The 16394-nt window shown below is 44.4% G+C and overlaps 1 protein-coding gene across 1 annotated transcript in view; it reads left to right on the top strand.

Annotated features, from left to right (window-relative positions):
* The window catches only part of LOC111981200 (caskin-2), an 84284-nt gene that overhangs the window by 7262 nt on the left and 60628 nt on the right, over positions 1–16394 (top strand). The window contains 1 exon segment of the mRNA XM_070449664.1: positions 389–926. Coding sequence (XP_070305765.1) covers positions 833–926 — 94 coding nt within the window. The 5' untranslated portion in view covers positions 389–832.

Genomic DNA, 16394 nt, shown 5'->3' with positions numbered 1-16394 from the left:
CCTGAAAGATAAAGGGCACTCCACTGATTTTTCCTGTAAGGGCAAGCCGGGTTAAAAATGAAAAAGAGATCCTAGGCACGCTGGACTTGATGGCAAATAGTTTTTTCTTCCCAGTTTAATATTTTGATTAATTTCCAAATGAATAAGCCCGTAGCATGCGGGTGGAATTTTGTTGAAGCATGGTAAAAACCCTGTTGCTGTTCTTTGGGTTGGAGCTTCCTTGGGGTTACACGCTTTTTGACGGTCTTGCTTTGGTTTCTCCTCCATGTCGTCTCTAGCCATATGGGCATTGAAAGACTTGCATGTCTGTGTGGTTTGTACAGTATTGAGTCTGGACTATGATATAGCCTATTAACCCAACTGTTATTCTCGTTTTCTCTGTTCTCAGGTTCTGGCCTGCTGGTTCATGCGGCTCCATTCCAGCCTTCTCTGTGCTCTGACCACAGCACCCGCCGAGGCCCTCAAGCACATAAATGGTAGCTCCACACAACTCCAACCCCTGACACACTCTGTACAATAAAATATTTAGCAAATAAAGACTGAAAGAAAGTTGAACAGGAAATTTAAGCAGCAAAAGAGATTTTCCGTCTCTCAGGCCTCCCTTGACTTGGCATCCGTAACCGGACTGGGAGTTGAGACAGCTGATTTGAGGCTGTGAGTGTCCTCCCATCTACTGCTTCACATTCCCTCACCTGTCAGCTGTGTGTGTTTCTGTGAGGACAGTAACTCTGAGGTAGGTTGATGCGGCTGTGCCTTAGCATGGCGCTGTGAGGAAGCCGCTGCCTGGACTCTGGACGGACGCCAGTGAAGCGCTTACACACCTTGGACCATCATGGGGAAGGAGCAGGACCTACTGCAGGCCGTCAAGAGCGGAGACCTGCCCTCCACTCAGAAACTACTGGCCAAGCTCAAAGCCAGCCGAAACAGTGAGTCCTCAAGTTACCCTGAAATCTTAAATCTCATAGCCAGATTTATTTTAGCTCGCTGAAAGGCTGAGGGAGTGTGCAGTGCAATACATCTCCGTTATGTTTATTTGCCCAAGCTTTGGGATTATTGACAGATGGCGCCTAAGTAAGACAATTAGATGTACGCACAGTCAGAAATCTCTTCCTCTGGAGGCAGTAAGGCAATCGGTAACATGCTTAAACAAGCAGTTTGCTTAGTTCTGTCTGCTGCTGCTGATGCCACACCTGTCATAACTACTAAACGTCTCCCAAATCAATAGATCCTGCTAAACGTCTACGCCGGTGATTCTCTGACAGGAGTAGGCTAGTCGAGCCAGCGGAAATCGACAGTTCTCAGTTGTTCAGACATGATGCAAAAGCCAGTGTTTGCTATCTAACTGACTCATKAACCAGTTTTCTAGMTCTGCTGGTTGKCTCAATATTTCAACAAATMACATTTCAGTCATTTAGCAGATGCTCTTATGCAGACCGACATACAGGAGCAAATCGGGGTAAATGCTTTGCTCGTCAGATTTTTCACCTAGTTGGCTTGGGGATTKCAACCAGCGGCRTTTCGGTTGCTGGCCCAACGCTCTTAACTGCTAGGCTACCTGCCGCCCCACACAGTTATGGGTATTTTCTTCTTTCTCATGAAAAAGTGATAAACRCTGTTATTGGATTATGTGAAKGATAGCRTACCTTTTACAAAGTGGAGTGTTGMAGCTAATCCTATTGAATGTAGAGTGATCCTTATGTTCAGTGATTGAGTGTGTTTGTTCAGGGGAGCTGTGCTGAGAGGAGGTGAGTGCTCTCAACTCTACTCTGAGGTCAAGCTTCAGGAACTTAACTACAGAAGACGCTGAGCCTCAGCTAAAGCTTTGGGGAAATCTATCCCTTTGGATTAGCCAGGCCAGCTCCAATCCAGCCCTTATGATGATGGCGCACTAATGAACTCTCTCTCTCGCTCTCGGGAAACTGAAAGCCTATCCACATTCTCCCCGGGTTTTAATTCACTGGACCATAAGCTTACGGCCATCTATATCGTCTCCCTTGAGAGGGACACTTTCTATCCCCAGAGTTGCTATCCGCTGTATGAGGGTTTGTGGATGGGGTGGGTTCCCACTTGCAGACCCCCATCACAAATGCCTCAAAGGTCTGAGGGGAGGGGGGGCTCAGTTGCCTCTTCTTGAGCTATCAAGTCCTCCGATCTTTCTGCTCTGAAAAAGCTGTTATCTCCAACTACAATGGTCTATCAACTGCAGTTTACTGCACCTTTATCCTTCTGCTCTTCCAATCACTAAATGCACCTACTGGCATAGTTTACAAACACAAAGACCATTACTCACACACCCAGGAGGACTTTTTCTCTGACTCTGTGTTGTCGTGTTCTCAGAGGCCTATGTAATTACTAAAATGACAGTGCTGGGRGGCTGTTTAYAGGCTGTTTTTCCACAARCACAYTGCCACAAGGTGCAAGARMTTCTGGAGGACTCCTGTATTTAGTTGCTCCTCTCTGCTCATTCACTGTCGAGATAGTGTCCGACATTGAGTTCAACATGACACCACACAGCACAGTGACTGAGAGAACTGAGAGCCCCAGGCCAGGAGGTTGGGCTGCTTTATCATTGTGATAACCTATCACCCTCTGTGCTATTCTGGACCCTCTTTTAGCTCTAAACAAACATGAATTGCTCTGACCCAGAGGGGAGAGATGATGGGATATGAGGGATGGGGAGAGTTAAGTGGTCTCAGTGTACCCTGTGTTTTTCCTGTGTTTATCTAATTCAGCAGACTATTATATTGTAAGAATTGTGGACATAAGGTGTAATTACACTATACAGGTCTCTTTGTCTGCCCTGGGGTTGTAAACCCTGTCAAGCGTTCATATTAAAGGGCAACTACCGCTTTTCAACCTCATTTTCATTATATCCTGCACAATACCAGTGTCAACATACAGCTGCACCATTGAGAGCATCTTGACTGGCTGCATCACGCTTGGTATGGCAACTGCTTGGCACCTGACCGTAAGGCGCTACAGAGGGTGCTAATCAAATGGCTACCCTGACTATTTGCATTGACCCTTTTTTATTTGCACCGACTCTCTTGCACCGGCTCATTCACTGGACTCTACTCACACATACTACACTGACACTCCAACACACATACACACACACAGACTACATTCGACTACATACGCTCACACACACATGCATATGGATGCCAAACACACACTCACGCATAGACTTTCGTACTCTTCACATACGCTTCTGCTACTCTGTTTATTATCTATTCTGATTGCCTAGTCACTTTTACCCCTACCTACATGTACATATTACGTCAACTACCTCGTACCTCTGCACATTGAGTATGTTCACATGCACACTAATAATTAGGTATTAAACGGATTATTTTAGATTATGCAATAGTCATGTAAACACCTTACTCTGCTTATCTTAATCAACGTAAGGTCAAAATCTAAGTAAGCATACACCAATTAAAACACCTGGTTTTCTGAGCAATCTTTGAAATTATTAGGACATGTAAACACCTTAATGGGCGTTCCAGCAGTGTATTTGATCTGCCCATGTGCTAGCACCAGCCGAGCGAGCCTCCTTTATTAACACGAGTGAAGTGTGTTCGGAACAACAATGTATGTGTCTTAGAAGTAGTTTTCACATACAAACTTGATCAAATATGCTTACCAAAATAACATGTTCGCCGTGATAGGATGTTTATTTTGATTGCCGATTTTCTGCATTTATCAGTGTCATCAGGTAGCCTGATTTCAGATGTGTCCATGTAAACAGGATTATTAGGGAAATCGTTCTACTTGCAAAGCATGTAATTGTTTTAATCAAACTATTAATCTGACTATCCACAGTAACCGCACTCATTGACTCGGTACCGGTACTCCTTGTATATAGGTTTGTTATTGTTATTTTGTGTTACTATTTCTTAGAAATCAAATTAGCATTTTTTTTGTTGCTAATTTGTCTTACTTTTTAGGTCTGCATTGTTGGGAAAGGGGTTGTAAGTAAGCATATCACGATAAAGTCTACACTGGTTGTATTCAGCGCATGTGACTGATTTGATTTCTAAGTTTTGTAGAAACAATATAAAGTTCTACACAATGACTCAAAGTTTAAACATTTTTAAAACTGTGATTTTCAAACACTGAGGCCGTCATTGTAAATAAGAATTTGTTCTTAACTGACTTGCCTAGTTAAATATATATTTTTTTAGATTTGCGGTGACGTGAGGAGCAAGAAAATACCCTCCCTTGGGCTCGAAACTCGTTGCAGGTTTTAAAACCCTTGTTTTTATTTAAATTTCTAATGATCTTTTACCACAGATCATAGAAACGCGCGTTTCACATCATTAGTGAAAACAACACCTAGAAATAATTTAACTCAGTTTTTACATTTCCTGACATATCAAGTAAAAATTCCCTGTCTTAGGTCAGTTAGGATCACCACTTTATTTTAAGAATGTGAAATGTCAGAATAATATAGAGAGAATGATTTATTTCAGCTTTTACTTCTTTCATCACATTCCCAGTGGGTCAGAAGTTTACATACACTCAATTAGTATTTGGTAGCATTGCCTTTAAATTGTTAACTTGGGTCAAATGTTTGGGGTAGCCTTCCACAAGCTTTCCACAATAAGTTGGGTGAATTTTGGCCCATTCCTCCTGACAGAGCTGGTGTAACTGAGTCAGGTTTGTAGGCCTCCTTGCTCGCACACACTTTTTCAGTTCTGCCCACACATTTTCTATAGGATTGAGGTCAGGGATTTGTGATGGCCACTCCAATACCTTGAATTTGTTGTCCTTAAGCCATTTTGCCACAACTTTGGAAGTTTGATTGTCCATTTGGAAGACCCATTTGCGACCAAGCTTTAACTTCCTGACTGATGTCTTTGGATGTTGCTTCAATATATACACCTAATTTTCCTCCCTCATGATGCCATCTATTTTGTGAAGTGCACCTGTCCCTCCTGCAGCAAAGCACCCCCACAACATGATGCTGCCACCCCCATGCTTCACGGTCGGGATGGTGTTCTTCGGCTTGCAAGCTTCCCCCCTTTTCTTTCAAACATAATGATGGTCATTATGTTCAAACAGTTCTATTTTTGTTTCATCAGACCACAAAGTACGATCTTTGTCCCCATGTGCAGTTGCAAACTGTAGTCTGTCTTTTTTATGGCGGTTTTGGAGCAGTGGCTTCTTCTTTGCTGAGCGGCCTTTCAGGTTATGTCAATATAGGACTTGTTTTACTGTGGATATAGATACTTTTGTACCTGTTTCCTCCAGCATCTTCACAAGGTTTGCTGTTGTTCTGGGATTGATTTGCACTTTTCGCACCGAAGTACGTTAATCTTTAGGAGACAGAACGCGTCTCCTTCCTGAGCGGTATGACGGCTGCGTGGTTCCATGGTATTTATACTTGTGTACTATTGTTTGTACAGATGAACGTGGTACCTTCAGGCGTTTGGAAATTGCTCCCAAAGATGAACCAGACTTGTGAAGGTCTATAATTTTATTTCTGAGGTCTTAGCTGAGTTCTTTTGATTTTCCCATGATGTCAAGCAAAGAGGCACTGAGTTTGAAGGTAGGCCTTGAAATACATTCACAGGTACACTTCCAATTGACTCAAATTATGTCAATTAGTCTATCAGAAGCTTCTAAAGCCATGACATAATTTTCTGAAAATGTCCAAGCTGTTTAAAGGCACAGTCAGCTTAGTGTATGTAAACTTCTGACCCACTGGAATTGTGATACAGTGAATTATAAGTGAAATAATCTGTCTGTAAACAATTGTTGGAAAAATTACTTGTCATGCACAAAGTAGATGTCCTAACCAACTTGTCAAAACTATAGTTTGTTAATAAGAAACTTGTGGAGTGGTTTAAAAACGAGTTTTAATGACTCCAACCTAAGTGTATGTAAACTTCCGACTTCAACTGTACGTAGACAGGTTTGGTGCTGGAGGTGATGAATATGACTTTGAAAAGTGGCGGAATTGCCCTTTTATCACGGGATGCTCTTGTGGCCCCTACACTCCGGGCTGGGCTGGAGTTGCCTCAGCCAGCTGACAGGCCTGCCGTGCTGCTTGGGTCTGCCCCCAAGTCCCCGAGGGGATTCCTAGAGACTGTCGGATTACCCTCTCCCTTTGTTTTGCCTCTCGCCCATCCCAATTTATCACCTTATACGTTACGTGTGGCTCAGCTGTTGTTATGAGCTCCAACCCAGCTCATTGATGGGATTGGGGACAGCCATTACCCCCACCATCAGGTTTCCACAAACAAACACACATCACACAACCGTTTCTCTGACATCTGGTACCTCAGGTCTCTGCCTCACCCAATCCACTCCCTCCCATATGGTGCTCAACCAGATTAAGGGGAATTATGGGTCGGGCTGGGATGAGAAAGAAAGGTCCAACGTGGCGGAGCTTCCTCTTCTCTCTCCTACATGGCAGAGTCAGCCAAACTAAACCCTTTACAGGTCCCCGGTGAGCCAGCAACAGCGCGGTGTGAGTTCTGTGTCCCACGTCTCATGGTCAAAGAGTCTCAGGAATGGTGGGATGTAGCCAGGCCAGTTGGCTAGGAGACACACGTTCGGACTCTGACCTCTTTATCTCACTCTGGCCACAACAGAATGAGGGACCCAGGTTGGATTGTTTAGGAATTTGTTTGAAGAGGTTAAGTGTGCGATAATATAGACAAAATCCATGTGTTAATCCTGTCTAGCTCATTTTTATTATATCCCCTAGACATCAGATACCACAAATCCCTTWGTTTTTTAGTTGCGTTGGTTTTTCCCCCCCATTCTGTGGATTTGGCTTTGTTCAGAGCTGCCGCAATTAAAACATTTTTAAAACGCTTTGTCTGAGATTGACATATGGTATATTGGAATATGGGAGCTGTTAGAATGACAGAGGATCACATGTTTGTGTACTGTATGGAGCTACTCATTTGTCCTGCATTAGAAAGTCAATATTTAAAACTGATGTTGGTTCCATCATGGTTTTTTATAAGCCATCTTTACCTGGCGGAATTGCCCTTTTATCACGGGATGCTCTTGTGGCCCCTATTTGAAAGTCCAACATATTCAAGCTGATAAGGTTTCATTTGTGTTTTTATGCCAATAAATATTTCACAGCTTGTTGCCCAATTAGACCTACAAAGCTTGGGGAATTGGTTTGGTGTTAGATGTGCATCCATGCAAACCCCCAGGAATTGGGAGTGAAACCCCCCTGGCGTATAACATCGCCATCTGTCTTTTTTAAACGTAAGTGTGCCACACACTGCATTATTATTGACCAGAGGGAGCGGTGTTCCGTATTGAAGACCATCAATGTCCCATTATCGGCGTCTCGTAAAACTGTTGGGCCACAATGAAAGGCAGGGCCGTTAAGAGAGCCCCAAACAAAACGTCCAGCGCGGCGGTGGTGGTGTCTGTGGTGATTCTCCGGGAGGGAGCAGCTGTCAGCCTCCCCAGGCCAGTGATAGGCTTCTAAAGAGCCCACTGTGACTGTCTATTGGTCGCCAGGCCGCTCGCCCATACTGCAGCCATGGTTTATTCATGACTTTGTGTTCAAACAGASCCAGCCTACCCAAACACCCAATACAGTCCCTTCATTCCACTTACTTAGGCCTACTCCTGCCGCCTTGTTATTCCTGCCTCTAGCTAGCAAGCTTCTACACCTGCATTGCTTGCTGTTTGGGGTTTTAGGCTGGGTTTCTGTACAGCACTTTGAGATATCAGCTGATGTACAAAGGACTATATAAGTAAATTTGATTTGATCTGGGGCATCATGACACAGACAGGCACACAGCCTCCTCCTRCCCTCCATTACAGAGGCATCACAGTGTTGAACTATTGAAATAACAATAATTCTGGGAAAAGCTCCATCCATTTACAGTTTAGTCATRGCCAGTATAGTACTTCTTGCTACTGGCAAAAAGGAATGAGCTGGAGTTCACTTGATCTGAATATTGTACCTGTTTTTCTAGTTTCCATCCCAACATACTAGACGTTTTGCATATAGACTTGACCTTGTTTCACGCAAACACAGCATATCGTTTGCTCCGTCATCTGCTAGTTTTTATGGTTGAAGTTCAACAGAATATTATGCTTTCTCCTTCACCATTGCACCTTCCTCTCCCATGTCACAATGCCTCAAGTACAGCTCAGGATAATGAGAAGYAAATTTCCACTTTCTTTTCAGACTGGGCATATTGATGGGAAAGTGTTAAAACCTTTTAGACAGACCGTGAAATTCTGTCTCTGTACTGAAGCCGCCGGTGTTTGCCTGTCAACTCTACCGTTGGTGTGCTAAATGTTTAATTGGCTCGCTAAACAGACAGGTCCCATAGACCTTGTAAAGGAGGTCAGTTAGCCTATGCCTCAGAAGAGGAAGAAGCACCGGTCTGTGTTGGAATGGGGCCCTTCAGGACCTCTAGCTGTCAGGGATTTTGTGTCTGGTCTCTGACGCAAGTGGAAAGAGAAGAAACCCAAATGGGAAAAGCAAAGGTTATTGTTACCAGAGTGGTCTACCTATGACCCTTTGTCAAGTGTTCTGTTTTCTACTGGGTTGGATCACAGACAAGCTAGCCAACATTTATCAAAGCATTTCTTAGTTTTACTCATCTAAGACCAAGATGAATCTATAAACACAGCCTCAAGGATATCTCTTGCCTTGGACATTTGGGAAACTGCTGAACTTCTGTTGAACTTTGTTTCATGTCTCTCTTTAACCATCCTTTAATTTTTTTTGATGAGTGCCAGATTTACTGGAATTAAAAGGGTGGGGGTCTTTCAAAACCACCCGTTAGAGCAGATACCAATGTCGATGATACAACAAACGTTGGAATGCACTACCATATTTACAAAGAAGTTGAATGACATTGCCCTAATTTGTATGTTAGTTCCTGCATGTGCTTGTAAGGATGTGTGTGGTTTGGGGGTGTATGTTAGTTCATGCATGTGCTTGTAAGGATGTGTGTAGTCTGGGGGGTTTGGGGATGTATGTTAGTTCATGCATGTGCTTGTAAGGATGTGTGTAGTCTGGGGGGTTTGGGGGTGTATGTTAGTTCATGCATGTGCTTGTAAGGATGTGTGTAGTCTGGGGGGTTTGGGGGTGTATGTTTTTGTGTATTATGTAAGCTTTGTTCAGTAGAATGGGCTCTTTTTGTTTGTTGCTTATCTCTGCCAGTCTGTTTCCACGGCATCATGTCAGATGTACAGCTTTCACAATGTCTCATCATTGACATTACCTGACTGAACAACCATAAGATTTTAAGATATGACTGATTGTTCACCTCTTTTGAAAATTTATTCAATCTTAATCTTTATACAGTCAAGATTAGAATGACATTTTGGATGTCACGTCATGGTATTTCCACAACGTAGAAACGTAGGCTCACATGCACATATCTCTCTACCTCTTATGGCTCAAGGCTGGCTTTACACATTTTGACACGTGCGTAATAGTGGAAAGCTGCTATTCTGAGTGCAGTTGTTTTCCAAAAGGCACCAGNATACAGTGAATTATAAGTGAAATAATCTGTCTGTAAACAATTGTTGGAAAAATGACTTGTGTCATGCACAAAGTAGATGTCCTAACCGAGTTGCCAAAACTATAGTTTGTTAACAAGAAACTTGTGGCGTGGTTTAAAAACAAGTTTTAATGACTCCAACCTAAGTGTATGTAAACTTCCGACTTCAACTGTACGTAGACAGGTTTGGTGCTGGAGATGATGAATATGACTTTGAAAAGTGGCAGAATTGCCCTTTTATCACGGGATGCTCTTGTGGCCCCTACACTCCAGGCTGGGCTGGAGTTGCCTCAGCCAGCTGACAGGCCTGCCCTGCTGCTCGGATTACCCTCTCCATTTGTTTTGCCTCTCGCCCATCCCAATGTATTACCTTATACGTTACGTGTGGCTCAGCTATTGTTATGAGCTCCAACCCAGCCCATTGATGGGATTGGGGACAGCCATTACCCCCGCCATCAGGATTCCACAAACAAACACACATCACACAACCGTTTCTCTGACATCTGGTACCTCAGGTCTCTGCCTCACCCAATCCATTCCCTCCCATATGGTGCTCAACCAGATTAAGGGGAATTACGGTTTGGGCTGGGATGAGAAAGAAAGGTCCAACGTAGCGGAGCTTCCTCTTCTCTCTCCTACATGGCAGAGTCAGCCAAACTAAACCCTTTACAGGTCCCCGGTGAGCCAGCAACAGCGCGGTGTGAGTTCTGTGTCCCACGTCTCATGGTCAAAGAGTCTCAGGAACGGTGGGATGTAGCCAGGTCAGTTGGCTAGGAGACACACGTTCGGACTCTGACCTCTTTATCTCACTCTGGCCACAACAGAATGAGGGACCCAGGTTGGATTGTTTAGGAATTTGTTTGAAGAGGTTAAGTGTGCGATAATATAGACAAAATCCATGTGTTAATCCTGTCTAGCTCATTTTTATTATATCCCCTAGACATCAGATACCACAAATCCCTTWGTTTTTTAGTTGCGTTGGTTTTTCCCCCCCATTCTGTGGATTTGGCTTTGTTCAGAGCTGCCGCAATTAAAACATTTTTAAAACGCTTTGTCTGAGATTGACATATGGTATATTGGAATATGGGAGCTGTTAGAATGACAGAGGATCACATGTTTGTGTACTGTATGGAGCTACTCATTTGTCCTGCATTAGAAAGTCAATATTTAAAACTGATGTTGGTTCCATCATGGTTTTTTATAAGCCATCTTTACCTGGCGGAATTGCCCTTTTATCACGGGATGCTCTTGTGGCCCCTATTTGAAAGTCCAACATATTCAAGCTGATAAGGTTTCATTTGTGTTTTTATGCCAATAAATATTTCACAGCTTGTTGCCCAATTAGACCTACAAAGCTTGGGGAATTGGTTTGGTGTTAGATGTGCATCCATGCAAACCCCCAGGAATTGGGAGTGAAACCCCCCTGGCGTATAACATCGCCATCTGTCTTTTTTAAACGTAAGTGTGCCACACACTGCATTATTATTGACCAGAGGGAGCGGTGTTCCGTATTGAAGACCATCAATGTCCCATTATCGGCGTCTCGTAAAACTGTTGGGCCACAATGAAAGGCAGGGCCGTTAAGAGAGCCCCAAACAAAACGTCCAGCGCGGCGGTGGTGGTGTCTGTGGTGATTCTCCGGGAGGGAGCAGCTGTCAGCCTCCCCAGGCCAGTGATAGGCTTCTAAAGAGCCCACTGTGACTGTCTATTGGTCGCCAGGCCGCTCGCCCATACTGCAGCCATGGTTTATTCATGACTTTGTGTTCAAACAGASCCAGCCTACCCAAACACCCAATACAGTCCCTTCATTCCACTTACTTAGGCCTACTCCTGCCGCCTTGTTATTCCTGCCTCTAGCTAGCAAGCTTCTACACCTGCATTGCTTGCTGTTTGGGGTTTTAGGCTGGGTTTCTGTACAGCACTTTGAGATATCAGCTGATGTACAAAGGACTATATAAGTAAATTTGATTTGATCTGGGGCATCATGACACAGACAGGCACACAGCCTCCTCCTTCCCTCCATTACAGAGGCATCACAGTGTTGAACTATTGAAATAACAATAATTCTGGGAAAAGCTCCATCCATGTACAGTTTAGTCATTGCCAGTATAGTACTTCTTGCTACTGGCAAAAAGGAATGAGCTGGAGTTCACTTGATCTGAATATTGTACCCATTTTTCTAGTTTCCATCCCAACATACTAGACGTTTTGCATATAGACTTGACCTTGTTTCACGTAAACACAGCATATCGTTTGCTCCGTCATCTGCTAGTTTTTATGGTTGAAGTTCAACAGAATATTATGCTTTCTCCTTCACCATTGCACCTTCCTCTCCCATGTCACAATGCCTCAAGTACAGCTCAGGATAATGAGAAGYAAATTTCCACTTTCTTTTCAGACTGGGCATATTGATGGGAAAGTGTTAAAACCTTTTAGACAGACCGTGAAATTCTGTCTCTGTACTGAAGCCGCCGGTGTTTGCCTGTCAACTCTACCGTTGGTGTGCTAAATGTTTAATTGGCTCGCTAAACAGACAGGTCCCATAGACCTTGTAAAGGAGGTCAGTTAGTCTATGCCTCAGAAGAGGAAGAAGCACTGGTCTGTGTTGGAATGGGGCCCTTCAGGACCTCTAGCTGTCAGGGATTTTGTGTCTGGTCTCTGACYCAAGTGGAAAGAGAAGAAACCCAAATGGGAAAAGCAAAGGTTATTGTTACCAGAGTGGTCTACCTATGACCCTTTGTCAAGTGTTCTGTTTTCTACTGGGTTGGATCACAGACAAGCTAGCCAACATTTATCAAAGCATTTCTTAGTTTTACTCATCTAAGACCAAGATGAATCTATGAACACAGCCTCAAGGATATCTCTTGCCTTGGACATTTGGGAAACTGCTGAACTTCTCATTGAACTTTGTTTCATGTCTCTCTTTAACCATCCTTTAATTTTTTGTTGATGAGTGCCAGATTTACAAGAATTTAAAGGGTGGGGGTCTTTCAAAACCACCCGTTAGAGCAGATACCAATGTCGATGATACAACAAACGTTGGAATGCACTACCATATTTACAAAGAAGTTGAATGACATTGCCCTAATTTGTATGTTAGTTCCTGCATGTGCTTGTAAGGATGTGTGTGGTTTGGGGGTGTATGTTAGTTCATGCATGTGCTTGTAAGGATGTGTGTAGTCTGGGGGGTTTGGGGATGTATGTTAGTTCATGCATGTGCTTGTAAGGATGTGTGTAGTCTGGGGGGTTTGGGGGTGTATGTTAGTTCATGCATGTGCTTGTAAGGATGTGTGTAGTCTGGGGGGTTTGGGGGTGTATGTTTTTGTGTATTATGTAAGCTTTGTTCAGTAGAATGGGCTCTTTTTGTTTGTTGCTTATCTCTGCCAGTCTGTTTCCACGGCATCATGTCAGATGTACAGCTTTCACAATGTCTCATCATTGACATTACCTGACTGAACAACCATAAGATTTTAAGATATGACTGATTGTTCACCTCTTTTGAAAATTTATTCAATCTTAATCTTTATACAGTCAAGATTAGAATGACATTTTGGATGTCACGTCATGGTATTTCCACAACGTAGAAACGTAGGCTCACATGCACATATCTCTCTACCTCTTATGGCTCAAGGCTGGCTTTACACATTTTGACACGTGCGTAATAGTGGAAAGCTGCTATTCTGAGTGCAGTTGTTTTCCAAAAGGCACCAGTGCAGAGCTTTCAAAGCACCCTTCCTGTTGAGGGCCTTAATGACTCAGCCTTCATGCAGGATGTGACTGGAGCATAGGCCCAGGTGCACACTGGCACTCTGAACTGGAAAAAACGGTACATTAAGATGCAGTTTCACGCTGACAAAAAGCTAAGGCACCAAACGGGCAACAGAACAGTATGACTTATGACTGACTCCCAGCTGTGGACTGCTTGGTCTTATCAAGGTTTCAGTTATTTTCCCCAAATCCCTCCCGCTCTATCTGTGCCAACCATTGTCCAAGACACGACATAGCAGCACAGTGCGTTTGAATGCAGAAAAAGACTAGAAGGGATGATGTCATGTTGTAGGAATGTGTACCCCACAAGGACACCTCCCATCTGTTTTCTGGAACTGAAATCCGACTCCTCTTGTGACATTACAGTTCGGCTTAACCCGAAGACTGAGATGAAAGTTTTGGTCTAGAGGACAAAGAGAAGGGTAAGAGGCCTTGGAACTGTTACTATTCTGCCCTCCAGGAGTCTGAGGCGACTTCAAACGGGTCTTTGGGTTTAGAGGAGAGAAAAGTCTAGCTTTTGTCATGGAGATGAGGAAATGTGGTCTCGGCTGCGGTGCTGATATCGAAGCGGAGAGGAGCAGAGCTGTCGAAAGGGAAAGTGGCTGGGATCTCTCCCTGGGTTGTTAATCTGTCACCTTATCTCCATTACTGTAAGTGGAGGCCTATTGCACCTCACCGCACCCACACTGACCGCAAATGGACATGGTTAGTCACATGCTTACTCTTTCAGGAGGAGAGGGGAGTTAGTACTGGGGAAATAAGTAGATGAAAGTTTGGCGCCGCTGGAGAGTAAAAGTCCATTATGAACAAAGGATGGGGTGTGGAGTTTCCTCTTATCGTGTGACCAAAAAAGTATGGAGTGTTCTGGTGCGTCTGTTTAGCTTAAAGAGGAAGAGGCATGAACTCACACACACACACACACATTCATATTTGCTGTCCTCCACCCCTCAAGACAAAAACAATGCAATGTTTTTCTTTTTTTACCCAAGGAACATTCTCCATGCTAGGAAAAAGTATCTCATTAAGGGCTTGGTTCTCTGTGTGTGCAGTCAGTTACTACAGCGGTGCAGATATAAATGCATACCTCCTTGACAAGCTCTTCCAAGAGGACCCTAGAGTCTGCCACTACATCATCAACTGGCCATTAGGCCTCCCATTAGGGCCTGCCATCCAATAAGCTATAATCATTAGGCCATGGTCTCTGGGCCCTCCTTTTCTGTCACAAACACCTGAGTGACACACAGAGGTGAAGTGTCCCGTTTAGCATTCCTGCAGGTCAGTGTGAGTTAGGCTCTGTCAGCAGCTTCCAGCTGGATCAACACAGAGCTACTATAGTGTGTGTGTCTGTCCTATCCTGTCTGTCTTGGCTGGCTGGTTGGCTCTCTTTTCATTAGCCTCTGCTGACTCTGGCCACATGACAAACAGCAACCAAATGTAATCTTCTGGATGTATCATATGCAAACATCACTGATCATTTCCTCTCAGATGTTGTGATGCTGGTGTCATGCACCTGCCTCTCCATTAGCCCCACCCCCCAGTCCATATGGGTCTGTATGGCAGAACCCCCCCATCAGGGCGATTATGTCACCCTGCTGTCCTTCTTTCATCTGAATGTATGTCTCTTTCTTTAATAAAACCTGCCGTATATGTCACACCCCCGAGCCCTATTCTCTGTAGACGCCCAGCTGGGCGGAGACACAATGCAACTCACGCAGGTCATTTGCATGCGTGGCGCTCCATTGTGTCAGCTGTCTAATGGGCCTCAACAGGGAGAACGACCAGGGACCTTATCTCCTCTCATAGTCTTGCTTTGCATCCCACTCCCACAGCCAGGCCCCCACCAAGGTTTCCAGGAAGGCTCTGTCTGGCCTGGGAACAAATGACAGAGTGAATGATTGTTAGCTCAATTAGTACCTCGTCTCAAATTTTTTACTGTCTTTTAGTGTTTGCGTGCGATCCTCTGGCAAATATGCTAATTACTTGGAAACAGAATTCTCTGGAAAAGAGAATTGGACGAATAATTTGGGTCAGAGCAATAGCTGCACCCATTAGACAAAGAATTTGGACCTCTCTTTTGGGACAGTGCTGAATATGAACTCAGTTCAGCGTTTAGTCTCAGGGTCATTGTGAGGTTTAGGGCATATTACAGTCTTGGTGGGTTGGTGGAGCGCCCAGCATGGTAGCAGTGGGTATATGATATAATCACAGCGGTGAGTCAGTATCTGTGTCCATGGCTCTTCTCCAGGCACTGCTCCAGCACTGGGGCTTAGGCCTACAATTTGGGACCTGGAGATGCAATCTCCCGTCTGCTTCCGGTGCAGATAACGCCACAGCACATCACAGTCCAGCAGGTCCAGAGTGAAGCCATGGGATTATCTCCCAAGGTGGTGCAGTTTCCCCCTGCTACACCAGATGTGTTGTAGCTGCTAGTCCTGTTGGTGGACATTAGGGCTAATCCCATTTAGTTGACTGTTTGGTCAATAGGCTGTTGGTCGACCGAGATTTCTTTAGTCGAGCTGTAGCAAATAATAATAATAATCATTTAATTGTGTACAAGACATGTCTGATTCGTGCATGTCTGAGTGGACTAATCTATTGTAGAGGCCGTGGGGATGGCACAGTCCATCATTCTAAGACCGCTGTCTGATTGGCTCCTGTCTGAGCGGACTGATCCATTGTGGAGGCCGTGGGGATGACACAGGCCATCAGTCTAAGACGTGCTACTAGAATTGTATATGTTTATATTACGTAAGAACAATGGTGTAACACTAATAAAAATAATATGGACGGCGCTATAAACACTGAAGTTCTGTAGTGGTCACTGCAGCATAGAGGAGAGAGACAGACAACGGCTACTAGGACATTTTAGGCCTAGTACTTGAAAAGAACGTCTTGGATTTTCTCAGTGTACCAATGCACTGTAATGTGATTCAACTGATGCTGTATGATGGTGGGGTCATAGGGAGTCAAAGGCACACCATTTGCCAGTGAACCCTGGGGAGCCCCTTCACCTGTGAACCCTGGGGAGTCCCTTCACCTGTGAACCCTGGGGAGCCCCTTCACCTGTGAACCATGGGGAGCCCCTTCACCTGTGAACCCTGGGGAGCCCCTTCACCTGTG

This window comes from Salvelinus sp. IW2-2015, linkage group LG20 (assembly GCF_002910315.2).
Source record: "Salvelinus sp. IW2-2015 linkage group LG20, ASM291031v2, whole genome shotgun sequence".
NCBI lineage: Eukaryota > Metazoa > Chordata > Actinopteri > Salmoniformes > Salmonidae > Salvelinus > Salvelinus sp. IW2-2015.
Note: the sequence above shows the minus strand (reverse complement) of the source record. Positions and strands in the feature narration are given on the sequence as shown.